This window comes from Biomphalaria glabrata, chromosome 1, assembly GCF_947242115.1.
Source record: "Biomphalaria glabrata chromosome 1, xgBioGlab47.1, whole genome shotgun sequence".
Taxonomy (NCBI): Eukaryota; Metazoa; Mollusca; class Gastropoda; family Planorbidae; genus Biomphalaria; species Biomphalaria glabrata.
Window position 1 is genome coordinate 31,147,866 of NC_074711.1, and position 17,789 is coordinate 31,165,654.

Consider the following 17,789-nt stretch of genomic DNA (forward strand, 5'->3'; position numbering starts at 1 on the left):
TTTTCTTATATTTTTTAATTTTAGGAGAATTCCTGAAGCCTTTTAATAATAAGTTAAATCATTTAATTTAATAATTTACACCTAGAATTCGCATCGAGCGGGACCTATGAAAGTGCGGTTGCATTGGCCTAAGACCGGCCCTGTCAGTAAGTCAAGTAACAGTTGTATATACCTATGCTATATCAGTAAATCGAGTAACACTTAGTTGTACATATCTATGCTATATCAGTAAGTCAAGTAACAGTTGTATATACCTATGCTATATCAGTAAGTCAAGTGACAGTTGTACATACCTATGCTATATCAGTAAGTCAAGTAACAGTTGTACATACCTATGCTATATCAGTAAATCGAGTAACACTTAGTTGTATATACCTATGCTATATCAGTAAGTAACACTAAGTTGTACATAACTATGCTATATCAGTAAGTTTAGTAACACTTAGATGTAAATGCCTATGCTATATCAGTAAATCAAGTAACAGTTGTAGCCTACATACCTATGCTTACATATTTCATTTGATATTTTTCAATACCTACTGTTAACCCACACTTTCGCCATAGTAGAACATGAAAAATTGAAATCATTTTATTTTGACAACTTTTCAATATGCGCAAAATTCGCATATAAACTCGTGCCGCGTGATAAAACTTAAACCTTCAGAAGGATCCCTTCTTTAATTAATAAATTAATGAAATTGTTAAAATTTACCATAAAGCCTCGTGTTCTATATATGGCACTCAGTAGAACTTTCATATTGTATTTTTCTTTAAACTGAGTATCAGTAATATTCTTCCTGCATATATTCGCCCTCTCTCCCTGAGGCAAAGTTAAAACACTATCTTTCTAATAATTATAATCTTTACAAAGCAATGAAATAAAATATGAATGTATAGTGTAATATATTATTTGAATACAAAGTAGGAATCGATTAATTTCTTGTATGTTCCTTGTTGACCCTAAAACTAGGCATATGAACATGTCACATGCACAAATATTTGTGTGCTTGTAGCCTTTGGGTTTAATGTGTCTCCTCTGCACCCGCCTTCTCCTCCACCCCCACCCTTTGTTATCCTCACTAAGTAGGCCTACTCAAGACAAAGTAATACATTGTCGTTCTATACTCAGCTACACGAATTCATTAGGCTATGATAAAAAAAAAATGGGCATGGTTTCAAATTAACTATGATACCGATAGCTATGCTAGCCTTTATTTGTCCTAGTCAAAATTGTGGAACGTTTTCTTTTTAAATCAGGGTAGGTAACTCTGCATAACTTTGGCGATCGACATGAAGTAATGAAGCGAGACATCCTACCCTTTTTTTTTTGTTTGTTTGTTTCTGTTTTGCCAGCAAGGGTAGACAATCATGGATACTCTTTTACTAAACAAACGATGGTAATTGTACTTCATTAACTTTTATAACAACGTATATTTTATTACCTATCTGTGACAAGACAGAAAGTGCTCGATAAAAAGGAGCCGTTAACTTTTCAATGCATATCATCAATGTTTTTTTTTTAAACGACATTTGTATAGGCCTTTTAACAGGTCGGACGTTTTCGTCAATGCTAAAGAATAAGTGGATTTAGCACTTTCTACTTAGTCACATTGCTTTACCGAGCCAATGTAGTTTATATATTTGATTTAGAAAAAAATATAAAAATACCTTTCTTGCCTTAAGACACAATTTGCTCACTCAAACTGAACACTTCCAAAACATAAACCAGACTTAACCAAACTGTGTTCATACATGCTCACACTTATAAACGTACTGTCTACATAATTTGTTTGAACATACAAATAATTTCAAGTAAAGATTTTTTTAAAATTGGTAATTTTGCCAAATTTGAATTTCAGCTACTTTTATGAACTTCTAGTTGTTTACTTAACACTGACTTTGTCTACATCTCTCTGACAATCAATTTAGATCAGAGGTCGGAGTGTGTAGAATGTATGTAATTCAGAGGTGGGGTCTGTGTAGAATGTATGTAGTTCAGAGGTGGGTCTGTGTAGAATGTATGTAGATCAGAGATGGGTCTGTGTAGAATGTATGTAGATCAGAGGTGGGTCTGTGTAGAATGTATGTAGATCAGAGGTGGGTCTGTGTAGAATGTATGTAGATCAGAGGTCGGAGTGTGTAGAATGTATGTAGATCAGAGGTGGGTCTGTGTAGAATGTATGTAGATCAGAGGTGGATCTGTGTAGAATGTATGTAGATCAGAGATGGGTCTGTGTAGAATGTATGTAGATCAGAGGTGGGTCTGTGTAGAATGTATGTAGATCAGAGGTGTGTCTGTGTAGAATGTATGTAGATCAGAGGTCGGAGTGTGTAGAATGTATGTAGATCAGAGGTGGGTCTGTGTAGAATGTATGTAGATCAGAGGTGGATCTGTGTAGAATGTATGTAGATCAGAGGTCGGAGTGTGTAGAATGTATGTAGTTCAGAGGTGGGTCTGTGTAGAATGTATGTAGTTCAGAGGTGGGTCTGTGTAGAATGTATGTAGTTCAGAGGTGGGTCTGTGTAGAATGTATGTAGATCAGAGATGGGTCTGTGAAGAATGTATGTAGTTCAGAGGTTTGTCTGTGTAGAATGTGTGTAGGCCTACATCAGAGGTGGGTCTGTGTAGAATGTATGTAGATCAGAGGTGGGTCTGTGTAGAATGTATGTAGATCAGAGGTGGGTCTGTGTAGAATGTATATAGATCAGAGGTGGGTCTGTGTAGAATGTATGTAGATCAGAGGTGGGTCTGTGTAGAATGTATGTAGATCAGAGGTGGGTCTGTGTAGAATGTATGTAGACCAGAGGTGGGTCTGCATGCATGTGGGTCTGTGTAGAATGTATGTAGATCAGAGGTGGGTCTGTGAAGAATGTATGTAGATCAGAGGTGGGGGTCTGTGAAGAATGTGTGTAGATCAGAGGTGGGGGTCTGTGTAGAATATATGTAGATCAGAGGGGGGGGGTCTGTAGAATGTATATAGATCAGAAAAAAAAGGGGGGGGGTCTGTATAGAATCTAAAATACTGCACTCTTTTATTTTCGGACTCGAAACAGCGGGTTCCAGCTCAGAAACTTGAAGGTTGAATGTAACCCCCCAAAAAATCGAGTTGTTTTGCATGTTTATGTAAATTAACAAAAATACACTTCAATGTATGCAACATTTTTGTGAGTGTGTGCAAGTAGTTGTGTCATGCTTTGACGTATTCTTAGAAATAACACTCGACTGTCTTTGATTGGGGGACAGTCAGACAACATGCTGCACTACACACTCGACTATCTTTGATTGGGGGACAGTCAGACAACAAGCTGCACTACACACTCGACTATCTTTGATTGGGGGACACAGTCAGACAACACGCTGCACTACACACTCGACTATCTTTGATTGGGGGATAGTCAGACAACATGCTGCACTACACACTCGACTATCTTTGATTGGGGGACAGTCAGATAACATGCTGCACTACACACTCGACTATCTTTGATTGGGGGACAGTCAGACAACATGCTGCACTACACACTCGACTATCTTTGATTGGGGGACAGTCAGACAACATGCTGCACTACATACTCGACTATCTTTGATTGGGGGACAGTCAGACAACATGCTGCACTACACACTCGACTATCTTTGATTGGGGGACAGTCAGACAACATGCTGCACTACATACTCGACTATCTTTGATTGGGGGACAGTCAGACAACATGCTGCACTACACACTCGACTATCTTTGATTGGGGGACAGAGTCAGACAACACGCTGCACTACACACTCGACTATCTTTGAATGGGGGATAGTCAGACAACATGCTGCACTACACACTCGACTATCTTTGATTGGGGGACAGTCAGACAACATGCTGCACTACACAATCGACTATCTTTGATTGGGGGACACAGTCAGACAACACGCTGCACTACACACTCGACTATCTTTGATTGGGGGACAGTCAGACAACACGCTGCACTACACGATCGACTATCTTTGATTGGGGGACAGTCAGACAACATGCGGCACTACACACTCGACTATCTTTGATTGGGGGACAGTCAGACAACATGCTGCACTACACACTCGACTATCTTTGATTGGGGGACAGTCAGACAACATGGTGCACTACACACTCGACTATCTTTGATTGGGGGACAGTCAGACAACATGCTGCACTACACACTCGACTATCTTTGATTGGGGGACAGTCAGACAACATGCTGCACTACACACTCGACTATCTTTGATTGGGGGACAGTCAGACAACATGCTGCACTACACAATCGACTATCTTTGATTGGGGGACACAGTCAGACAACACGCTGCACTACACACTCGACTATATTTGATTGGGGGGACAGTCAGACAACATGCTGCACTACACACTCGACTATCTTTGATTGGGGGACAGTCAGACAACAAGCTGCACTACACACTCGACTATCTTTGATTGGGGGACAGTCAGACAACATGCTGCACTACACAATCGACTATCTTTGATTGGGGGACAGTCAGACAACATGCTGCACTACACACTCGACTATCTTTGATTGGGGGACAGTCAGACAACAAGCTGCACTACACACTCGACTATCTTTGATTGGGGGACAGTCAGACAACATGGTGCACTACACACTCGACTATCTTTGATTGGGGGACACAGTCAGACAACACGCTGCACTACACACTCGACTATCTTTGATTGGGGGACACAGTCAGACAACACGCTGCACTACACACTCGACTATCTTTGATTGGGGGACACAGTCAGACAACACGCTGCACTACACACTCGACTATCTTTGATTGGGGGACAGTCAGACAACATGGTGCACTACACACTCGACTATCTTTGATTGGGGGACAGTCAGACAACAAGCTGCACTACACAATCGACTATCTTTGATTGGGGGACAGTCAGACAACATGCTGCACTACACACTCGACTATCTTTGATTGGGGGACAGTCAGACAACATGCTGCACTACATACTCGACTATCTTTGATTGGGGGACAGTCAGACAACATGCTGCACTACACACTCGACTATCTTTGATTGGGGGACAGAGTCAGACAACACGCTGCACTACACACTCGACTATCTTTGATTGGGGGATAGTCAGACAACATGCTGCACTACACACTCGACTATCTTTGATTGGGGGACAGTCAGACAACATGCTGCACTACACAATCGACTATCTTTGATTGGGGGACACAGTCAGACAACACGCTGCACTACACACTCGACTATCTTTGATTGGGGGACAGTCAGACAACACGCTGCACTACACAATCGACTATCTTTGATTGGGGCACAGTCAGACAACATGCTGCACTACACACTCGACTATCTTTGATTGGGGGACAGTCAGACAACATGCTGCACTACACACTCGACTATCTTTGATTGGGGGACAGTCAGACAACATGGTGCACTACACACTCGACTATCTTTGATTGGGGGACAGTCAGACAACATGCTGCACTACACACTCGACTATCTTTGATTGGGGGACAGTCAGACAACATGCTGCACTACGCACTCGACTATCTTTGATTGGGGGACAGTCAGACAACATGCTGCACTACACAATCGACTATCTTTGATTGGGGGACAGTCAGACAACAAGCTGCACTACACACTCGACTATCTTTGATTGGGGGACAGTCAGACAACATGCTGCACTACACAATCGACTATCTTTGATTGGGGGACAGTCAGACAACATGCTGCACTACACACTCGACTATCTTTGATTGGGGGACAGTCAGACAACAAGCTGCACTACACACTCGACTATCTTTGATTGGGGGACAGTCAGACAACATGGTGCACTACACACTCGACTATCTTTGATTGGGGGACACAGTCAGACAACACGCTGCACTACACACTCGACTATCTTTGATTGGGGGACACAGTCAGACAACACGCTGCACTACACACTCGACTATCTTTGATTGGGGGACACAGTCAGACAACACGCTGCACTACACACTCGACTATCTTTGATTGGGGGACAGTCAGACAACATGGTGCACTACACACTCGACTATCTTTGATTGGGGGACAGTCAGACAACAAGCTGCACTACACAATCGACTATCTTTGATTGGGGGACAGTCAGACAACATGCTGCACTACACACTCGACTATCTTTGATTGGGGGACAGTCAGACAACATGCTGCACTACACACTCGACTATCTTTGATTGGGGGACAGTCAGACAACAAGCTGCACTACACAATCGACTATCTTTGATTGGGGGACAGTCAGACAACATGCTGCACTACACACTCGACTATCTTTGATTGGGGGACAGTCAGACAACATGCTGCACTACACACTCGACTATCTTTGATTGGGGGACAGTCAGACAACATGGTGCACTACACACTCGACTATCTTTGATTGGGGGACAGTCAGACAACAAGCTGCACTACACACTCGACTATCTTTGATTGGGGGACAGTCAGACAACATGGTGCACTACACACTCGACTATATTTGATTGGGGGGACAGTCAGACAACATGCTGCACTACACACTCGACTATCTTTGATTGGGGGACACAGTCAGACATGCTGCACTCCATACTCGACTATCTTTGATTGGGGGACAGTCAGACAACATGATGCACTACACACTCGACTATCTTTGATTGGGGGACACAGTCAGACAACACGCTGCACTACACACTCGACTATCTTTGATTGGGGGACACAGTCAGACGCTGCACTACACACTCGACTATCTTTGATTGGGGGACAGTCAGACAACATGCTGCACTACACACTCGACTATCTTTGATTGGGGGACAGTCAGACAACATGCTGCACTACACACTCGACTATCTTTGATTGGGGGACAGTCAGACAACAAGCTGCACTACACAATCGACTATCTTTGATTGGGGGACAGTCAGACAACATGCTGCACTACACACTCGACTATCTTTGATTGGGGGACAGTCAGACAACATGCTGCACTACACACTCGACTATCTTTGATTGGGGGACAGTCAGACAACATGGTGCACTACACACTCGACTATCTTTGATTGGGGGACAGTCAGACAACAAGCTGCACTACACACTCGACTATCTTTGATTGGGGGACAGTCAGACAACATGGTGCACTACACACTCGACTATATTTGATTGGGGGGACAGTCAGACAACATGCTGCACTACACACTCGATTATCTTTGATTGGGGGACACAGTCAGACATGCTGCACTCCATACTCGACTATCTTTGATTGGGGGACAGTCAGACAACAAGCTGCACTACACACTCGACTATCTTTGATTGGGGGACAGTCAGACAACATGGTGCACTACACACTCGACTATCTTTGATTGGGGGACAGTCAGACAACATGCTGCACTACACACTCGACTATCTTTGATTGGGGGACAGTCAGACAACAAGCTGCACTACACACTCGACTATCTTTGATTGGGGGACAGTCAGACAACATGGTGCACTACACACTCGACTATATTTGATTGGGGGGACAGTCAGACAACATGCTGCACTACACACTCGACTATCTTTGATTGGGGGACAGTCAGACAACAAGCTGCACTACACACTCGACTATCTTTGATTGGGGGACAGTCAGACAACAAGCTGCACTACACACTCGACTATCTTTGATTGGGGGACAGTCAGACAACATGCTGCACTACACACTCGACTATCTTTGATTGGGGGACAGTCAGACAACATGCTGCACTACACACTCGACTATATTTGATTGGGGGGACAGTCAGACAACATGCTGCACTACACACTCGACTATCTTTGATTGGGGGACACAGTCAGACATGCTGCACTCCATACTCGACTATCTTTGATTGGGGGACAGTCAGACAACAAGCTGCACTACACACTCGACTATCTTTGATTGGGGGACAGTCAGACAACATGGTGCACTACACTCTCGACTATCTTTGATTGGGGGAGAGTCAGACAACATGCTGCACTACACACTCGACTATCTTTGATTGGGGGACAGTCAGACAACAAGCTGCACTACACACTCGACTATCTTTGATTGGGGGACAGTCAGACAACATGGTGCACTACACACTCGACTATATTTGATTGGGGGGACAGTCAGACAACATGCTGCACTACACACTCGACTATCTTTGATTGGGGGACAGTCAGACAACAAGCTGCACTACACACTCGACTATCTTTGATTGGGGGACAGTCAGACAACAAGCTGCACTACACACTCGACTATCTTTGATTGGGGGACAGTCAGACAACATGCTGCACTACACACTCGACTATCTTTGATTGGGGGACAGTCAGACAACATGCTGCACTACACACTCGACTATATTTGATTGGGGGGACAGTCAGACAACATGCTGCACTACACACTCGACTATATTTGATTGGGGGGACAGTCAGACAACATGGTGCACTACACACTCGACTATCTTTGATTGGGGGACAGTCAGACAACATGGTGCACTACACACTCGACTATATTTGATTGGGGGGACAGTCAGACAACATGCTGCACTACACACTCGACTATCTTTGATTGGGGGACAGTCAGACAACATGGTGCACTACACACTCGACTATATTTGATTGGGGGGACAGTCAGACAACATGCTGCACTACACACTCGATTATATTTGATTGGGGGGACAGTCAGACAACACGCTGCACTACACACTCGACTATCTTTGATTGGGGGGACAGTCAGACAACACGCTGCACTACACACTCGACTATCTTTGATTGGGGGACAGTCAGACAACATGCTGCACTACACACTCGACTATCTTTGATTGGGGGACACAGTCAGACATGCTGCACTACACACTCGACTATTTTTGATTGGAGGACACAGTCAGACGCTGCACTACACACTCGACTATCTCTGATTGGGGGACAGTCAGACAACATGATGCACTACACACTCGACTATCTTTGATTGGGGGACACAGTCAGACAACACGCTGCACTACACACTCGAATATCTTTGATTGGGGGACACAGTCAAACGCTGCACTACACACTCGAATATCTTTGATTGGAGGACACAGTCAGACGCTGCACTACATTCAAGAACATTAATACGTATCTGCTAAAAACATTTTTTATAGATCTCGTGTTTCTGTTTATAATGTTATCACAGCGCCTTGAGCCTACATTTTGGTTGTTAACAGCGCTCTATAAATTAAATTATCATTATTTTTATTGTTATTATTGGCTCTGTGGTCCCCTATTAAGTCACGAATGCGGACCCCCCTTTGCACCATCATTGCTATGCCACGCACTCGAAGACAATTTCGTATTTCTGTAAAATGTATAACTCTAAGAGACCTCACAAAGGGCCTTTATGTAATACTAGCCGGAAACGATCCGCGGCCTGCGGGCCTTAGTTTGGGTATTACTGATCTCCTGGACTGAATTTAGATCTATGTCAAACATGGAGAATGTTCCTTTCACATTTTTTTTTCTATTTAGTCACGGAAATAAAAGGAGAGTATAAAAATAAGTTTATCCGTTCAGCCGACATATTCATTGCTAAACTTCTGCGTAAAAGGGTTTACCCGATTTGATAACAAGTTTCATTATTTATTAGAGATACAATTAGGTACTCTTTGTCTATTTGTAGGGCCCTCCAGTTGTGGGAGGGACATTAAACATACACTACGGTCTCCGCCATGATCTAAGGAACTTTTGTGCCAAGTTTTATCAAGATTGTTCAAACGGTTTTGATTTCCATTCGGGACATACATACATACATACATACATACATACATACATACATACATACGTACATACATACATACATACATACATACATACATACATACATACATAGCCTACACCTTACTTTATGTTATAGATATATTGTATTTAGCACGTGATAAAATACTTTTAAAAAAACACAAATACGTCGGCAAAATGTTTTTTCAATGATTTGTTAATGTTTTTCTTAGCCAAGTTATTCGTATTTGTTTAAAATCAAATTTTTGTCTTGAGTAAAATAGACCTACAATCATTCTTTTCTAGTACAAAAAAAAAAAAAAAGATGCTGTGCCTAATTTGTACGCTATCGTTAATCAAGCGAGACTCAAAACTATGACCTTATAGCGGATTATAGCCCTTTGTGAAGTCTCTCTTAGAGCCAGGCCTGTAGCTCAGTTGGAAACATTTGGCTCTGCATTACGGCTGTTGTTGAAAACTGCGTGAAAAATCCAAGCTATCTTTGGCATTCATAGTGCACCAGGCCGTCCCGGCGTAGCACAATAAATAACGTTAAACATTTTTTTACCTTTTTTATTTTTTAACTGAAGTAATAAAATATTGGAGATCCATTTATTTATTAAAATCGATTCGTCGTCTTTTTCTTTGTTGAACATTGCGTCAACGAAAACATCTGAATGAAAATTTGGCGCAAAGTCTAGATATATTAAAGAAGACCTATTAACATTATCCTTGATATATATATTGTTACGTATCTCTCTATCCAGGCTCTCTGCAAACTGCACCTTACACCACCAACTTAAAGAACTTGACAACTCTGGGCTTCAAAATAACGTAATGGTTTAATGTCGATAAATAACAGCCAATACTGTACAATTGGCAGCACGTAACACAAGACTGTACAAATATCTATCTGCCGTATCAACTCTTGCACTGGTCTCTCTGTCTCGCCTCGGACTGGTACTAAGCCGTTGTAACGAACTGTAGATCGGGAAGTTGTGACTCACTGGTCTCTGATACCTTCGCTCTTTATATAGGGTCCCTACTGGCCTTCTCGAACCGGACAGAACGCCGCTCGACGTTTCTAGGTGGTCAGATGACTACAACTCTCGTGACGCTCCTGAGCTCTGTTCACAACGTCGATCCTTCCCGGACCGCCGTCGATCCTTCCCGAACCGCCGTGTTGACACTCGTCTCGGCTGACCATCGTAGCTCGTCACGGTTGACCGCTCGTCTAGCGCTGGCCTGGGGCGATTTGCGTCTGCTGACTACACACACACAACTACCCCCATTTGTGCCACCACCAGGTTTATAACAATATATATATATATATATATATATATATATATATATATATATATATATATATATATATATATATATATATGTGTGTGTGTGTGTGTGTGTGTGTGTATGTATGTATGTGTGTTTTTGCTACGAACTTAATCCCTTTTAAAATTGACATTTAAATATTGTAACAATTTTACATTCCTTCTTTGTAACTTCTGCGTTCTCATCATCAAGTCGGAAGGTTTATTTAACTAGTGCTATAACTGAGATGAACTGTATGTGTGTGTTTACAGTGGTTTGTGTGTGTGTGCAGTGGTTTCCAATTCAAGCAGCTCCCCCCCCCCTCCCATTTTTATTCTATATATTAAAGTATCAGAACATCTATACAAATATTTACTCTTTGCGCTCAAATTAAACTGTAGTAAATCTTGTTAATAGTCCTAATTAGCTTACTTATGGTCTTTAAAGAGATAATTAATTATGACGTGCTTGTCATTTGACGCCTAACATATGAATTATTGATTTTGTGTTCATTAAAACATTTTCTGTTCTATTGTTAAAACATATATTCATATAGTCACAATGCAAACTAATCAATACTTAAAGAGAATGGTTCCTTAAGGTGAAACGAAATTCTAGCGGGAAAAAAAAAAGATCCCAATTATAGAACGATTATGAACAGTTCGTCAGATCGAAGTTATTGCCATAAACATGCTGTCGTAATTGTAGAACTATATACCCAAATTATGACATTGTTGGCTGATCGATCAGATTGTGGTTCGATGTTTCTTTATTCATATGGCGACATTGTATAAAATACATCACATGAGAATAAAAAAAAAAGCATCAATAAAAAAATATAACTGACAAGGATTCCGCCGTTTTTCAGTCAAATCGATTTTTCTTTCGGTAATCGTTAATCAAATGAATCCAATCGAACCATAAGACTATGACATTAATTGGTGGCCCCCGTCACGGTTAACTGACTTGACCAGTATGGGACCTGTGACGACGTCATTGTTTCATTTACTCTACAACGTTCATAGTGTTAGAAAGCCTTGACCTTTGTTTCTGTTCAAACAACACAGCTCTTTATAGACGCTCGAAAGATTGTTTTGACTTGAATATGCTACCTGAAAACAAAAAGATAAATCAATCAATGAAACATTCTGAAAGATTGAGGGCTTCCTTCGTTCATTTATTAGTTAGGCCAATAGTAGAATATGCATCCTCTGCCTAAAATTAATTAATTCCACTTATCTTATTCATGCAAACCAGTAACACAAACGGAAACGCAAAATACCTAGGTGTTATAATAAATTAAAAACTGTCATGGAATCCACATATTAATGAAACTAAAAAAAAAAAATCAAACAAAGCATTAGGGCTTGTTAAAAGAATTTTCTATAAATCAAATGAGAATATAAAACTAAAATGTTATTTAACCTTGGTTTGGCCAATAATAGAATATGCATAGTCTGTCTGGGATCCCTCAACTGAAGAAAACATAAAGAAACTAGAACGAATACAAAATATAGCAGTGGGATTAATAAAATGTTTGTTTTACATGTTTCGGATGTTTCTTCAGAGTTGAAGATAGATTACTTCCTAGTCCAAACCTCCCGCAGGACGACGGGGGATGGGAGCGGGCAGGATTTGAACCCTCGACCATCGATAAATCCGAACGACAGTCTAGCGCGCAAATCTCACGACCAGGCAGCCATAATAAAAAATGAATTTTCTAATTTGATTAGAGTAAAATCATTAAACATAGACACTTTAGGACAGAAGACTAAAAAGTGAAGTACCTAAAATACATAAAACATTGAACCATAATTTAGAAATAGAAAAACAAAACCTAATGAAATACTCAGAAAGACACAACGATAGAGGCACAATTGTATTCCATACGCTAGAACAAATTCGTACAAGTGCTCCATCTTCTGTAGTACCATTAGAGAATGGAATGGGTTGCCTGAATCAGCCAGGAAAACCAACGACTTAACAGAGTTTAAGTCATTGATTAACAGGCCTGACTAGATTGACACATAAAATGCGTAGGACGTAATTTTCCTATTTTTTGAAGTAACGTCTGTAATATATAAGATAAGATAAGATTCAACAATTTTAAAACTTTCCAGAGCCTCCATATGCCTCAGAGAGGCCGGGGGTTCTTCTTGACCTCTAATGTACTAACGAAGGACATCGATATTTAATTTGAATGCGTCTATACCCCATGCAACCAAATTATAAAAAAACTTTATTCACTAAAAATTCGATAGTCAAATTATTCTCATTCTTCTTATACAATAAACAAAGTGTTTTTAAAGTTGTGTGCACTGACCTAAATAAAACAAGGTTACAAAGACAGTTTGTGTGGAAACACAAACTCAAAATCGGCCTCCAAAGTGGTCCACCCATGCAGGTAAAAAGACAGGTTTCAATATTTCAGAAAGAACATCAGAATGAAATTCTATCAAAAACAAAAGACAGAGAAGAATGGAGAAAGAAGGTTGACAGATCTTGTGTGGTGAAAGTGAATGTGAAGTTAGATTGTGAACCTTGCCTAACTGATGTCTTATAATGAATATCTAATTGCTCTAATTGTTTTGTAAAGGGTCAATCTTCTAACCAAATCGTAAAAAAAATAATTCCTTTAGTTGAATGTTGTGGTTATGGGTTGCAGTTCACGCGATAATATCATAAAACTACTTATTAATTGTTGTTTTAAATTATATCCAACTTATATGCATACTAAATAGCTTTTTTTTTTTTAAAAGTAAACATTTTTGTGTGTGTTAATGTAGTAGTTAGTATGACAGAACTTTCTTAACTTAACGATACATTTGTAAAAAAATTTTTTACTATTAGGCCTAACAGTTAAAAAGTTGTGTATTTTTTATGAAAATAAGCTGCTTGCATAAGTGATTTAAAAAATTAGATTTTTCACTTTCAGAAAAGAAAAAAGTAGCCGTTGCATCAGAACTTTGAATGGTCTAAAATATTATGATGTCGGATTTTCACTATCTTTTCCAGTTTACGCGATCTAAACGGGACGGACGGACAGACATTCCACACAAAACTAATAGCGTCTTTTCCCCTTTCGTCGGCCGCTAAAAACAATATTGTAAATAACTTTTAAAAAATCAACATTTACAGTTAGATTTTTTCCCCATGAAATTTTAATGTCCCCCCCCCCCCCTTACTCTCATCTTTCACTCGTCAAAGTTTCGAATTCTTAGCAATCCTCCAGCAATCGATCAATTTATCAGTTCTGTTGATCATCGACATGTGTTTTGGCATTCCTACGTAAATTGAAAATATTGGATTCTCATGAAACTAAAGCAGCAGTAAATTTATTATTAAGATATGCTAGCTCATTTTTGTCTCTTCAACCGTCAACTTTGACCTTTCCATCCATGAAGAAAGTGTAATTAGAAATATTAAAATATAGAAGTTGGAAGCTGGTGGTAGATTTTAAAAAATGTAGTCATTTCTTTCAAACTAAACATGTGCACCTAGTAGCATGGCTGTATAGCGAAGTTGATAAGGGCGAACGCGAATGTCGAGGGCTTGATTCCCAAACTGGTAATTATATTTCCAATAGGAATGTTTAGTTTTCTAAATTATTTGAACTTAAAGTAAGAAATTATTTGTAAACAAAATATTACTTTATTTAAAAATCTTATTTTAAAAAGATGTATTTTGAAAGGATAGATCTAAAATTGTTGTTGTTTTATTCATGTTGTTGCTGCTAACATGAAGTAGGCCTACAACAAGATCCCATAATGCATGTGTACACGTAAATCTATAATATACAAATATTTCCGGTTTTCAAAAGCTCTGGTCTTCCAGGCAAAACCCCAACTTCCTGACCAATCACTGCCACGTGAAGCCACCCTCTATTAATCGATATGCAGTCTAGTTGGGGTAACGAGTTAGCCAGTAGAAGGGGGCAATGTTCTAGAATTGAACCATTTAAATTTGTGTATTTCTACCTGGGCCGTACCCGCGCGGTTAGAAAGTTATATTGATTACATTGTTCACTTTTCAGGATAATTATGACAAATGGGAATATTTATTTAACACATAAACGTTTGTATTTCTTGTGTGACTAACATTTGATGATTACTTTACATGCCCCAAAGATGAATGCATAGTTTGGCTCAGGACTTACAAGTCTATAAGTCAAGTAGCATCTATTTGTTGGTAACGCTGTTTGTTTCAAAAAGGATACAGAGATGTAAAAAAAAAAGCGTAACTAAAAATTAACGTATTGTTTCTAAGAAATGTCAGCTACTTAATCACGATTCTGACTTATAGTAGTGCATTAATTTTCACGTTTTCCAAGAGTAGATTACTTAATTATTTAAAATAAGCAGCCTATGGCACTAGCACTCAACCACGATGAACAAATAATGTTCGAAACTTGTTTTTTTTTTTTAAATTGCAGCTTTGATTCAGTGAGTATGACAAAACTTGCCATGCCTCCAGCCACGACTTTAAATTTCTACCGAAAAAGGCAGACGTTTGCAGCCCTAGCATCAGAGCGTCCTCAAAGTCTGCAGTCTGTGTATACTATTGTTAGGGAAGTTGTCAGCTCTGTAGAAACAAGACTGCTCAATCTGGAAACCTCATACTATGAACCTAACGGGAAGATGGAAGCGGAAATCAAGCAGTGGCAAATTCCTCTTCAACTGGTAAGCATACAAGTTTTGCTCAAGTCAGGCGGAGACTAATCACACTATTAAACATTGATGAAGTTTAAAATATTTGGATGCTCAGAGACTTATTCTTTCATTCCTTAATTAAGCTTTTAATGGGGAATTAAATAACAACTATCCCCTACGTCCTCCGTATTATCCTCTCCCTAAATTGACCCAGAGAGTACGGTACTCAAGGTCATATGTATTATCACTGTTGTGGTGCTTTATTTTAATTTAAAACAAGCAATAGAAAAGAGAATACTTTTTTTTTAATAACAATGATTATTTAATCGAAGGAACTGCTAAGTACCGCCATTTATCTGTAAATTACGGGGTTATCCTCTTTATTATCAAATGCATAGACATAAATTTATTTATGTCTATGGCTATATGTAACAAAATTTAATTTTTGGATTGATTCGTGCTTTTTATCAACTATGAATAATTATGAAAAATTTCAACTTGATCCGAGAATGGGAAGTGACAGAAAAAAGTGTCAATACGTAACAAGGGGACTGCATCCATATACATGTATATATATTCACATTTCTCATTAAGTAGCATTTATTCCCTTTCTTTCCAACTCAAAGAAAATAATTAATTGCCCATTAATTAAGTAATTCTTTAATTTTTTTTTGATTGATTTATGTCTTGTCAGGTCTGATGGATAATTATGCTTTTATTGTAAAAAAAAATAGGTGCCGGTACTCAGTGATGGATTGCCTAACTCTTAACTACTTATAAGTTAATAAACGTTAAATAAACAGAAAAGTAATAACTTCTTCCTATATTGAAAAAAGTACCGTCACAAAAAAAGCACTGATTGTGCAAAGTTTTAAGAGTATAGTGTCTGACTAAATCATGGTGAGTTGATATAAGCTTTGTAAAAAATATTTTGTAACTTGTATTTAGGCCTACTATATTTTTAAATTGTCATGCCAAAGACATAGAATTATAGAATAATGTTCTATTACGTCCCATAAGAAAAAAAAAGATGTATTATTGTGTTTGGTGCATAGATAAAAGGTATCATCTGTTTCACTGTAACATATTCTAAAATAAATATATATTTGGTTTACATTTTTTAAATATATATTTTAACTATTTGGCTATCAAGGCAATCAATTTTAAACTACGATTATCATATAACAAGACTCGTCATGTTTTATGTCACTTTTATTCCAGGGTCCACAGAAATCTTGTGATAGAACTAAATATAGTAAACTACATTCATAAGAACTTTAAAAACAGGTTTTATATTCCTTGATTGTTTCTTCATAGATCGGGTGCTCATACTGGTTTATTTTCCTACTTTCACTGTGGATGTATTTATTACAAACTACAAAGTTTATATTCACAAACTGTCTAGTTAAAAAAATATTTCTTCCACACCCATTCTCGGATCAAATTCAACCTTTATACAATTATTTCTTGTACCAGACAAAACAATAATTGATAAAAAAAAACAACAACAACAACAACCAATTAGCTAATTAATTATTGGCAATTAATTATTTTGTTTGGTATCGAATAAGGGGAATTAATGCTACTTTTTGAGAGATGTGGTTGCATATATAAAATTATTCCCTTTATTACGTTATGTACATACGTTCTCGGATCAAGCTAAAATTTTGCATAATTATTCGTAGTCGATGTCAATACACGAATCAATCAAAAAATTAACCATTTAAATAATCAATTAGTGGTAATTAATTAATTTTGTCTCATACACAGAAAAGAAACTTAATCCTGTAGTCTTAAGATAGGCCTATATGGCCCTGATTTTTGTATTTTTTTACCCATTATAGAAACTGTTTTTTTTTTTTAAAGATTCTTTTATATTTTGCTTGTCCCTTTAATAAAGTTACTTATATTCTGTCATAAAATTGTAAGTATGCTCTGTGCCTGTTCATATAAAGACCCAAGTAGTGCTTTTAAATTGTTTAATATTAGAAATTAAGAATGATTACCTCTTTGCTCAATTCAAACGGACTCAGAGCTGCTAGAGTGTTCATGTCACTAAATCTACAATTACTTCATCGTAATAATT

General features: G+C 38.8%; 1 protein-coding gene across 5 annotated transcripts in view; it reads left to right on the forward strand.

Annotated features, from left to right (window-relative positions):
- Positions 1-1,264: 1,264 nt before the first annotated feature.
- LOC106070508 (uncharacterized) overlaps positions 1,265-17,789 on the forward strand; it is a 43,133-nt gene continuing 26,608 nt past the window's right edge. Inside the window, exons 1-2 of one of the 5 annotated variants that reach the window (XM_056032343.1) lie at positions 1,265-1,397; positions 15,487-15,733. In XM_056032343.1, the coding sequence (XP_055888318.1) occupies positions 1,369-1,397; positions 15,487-15,733 (276 nt within the window). In that variant the 5' untranslated portion in view covers positions 1,265-1,368. Of the gene's footprint in view, positions 1,398-14,957; positions 15,291-15,486; positions 15,734-17,789 lie in introns of those variants that run through there. The other 4 variants (XM_013230432.2, XM_013230430.2, XM_013230429.2 and 1 more) reach the window with 4 other exon arrangements.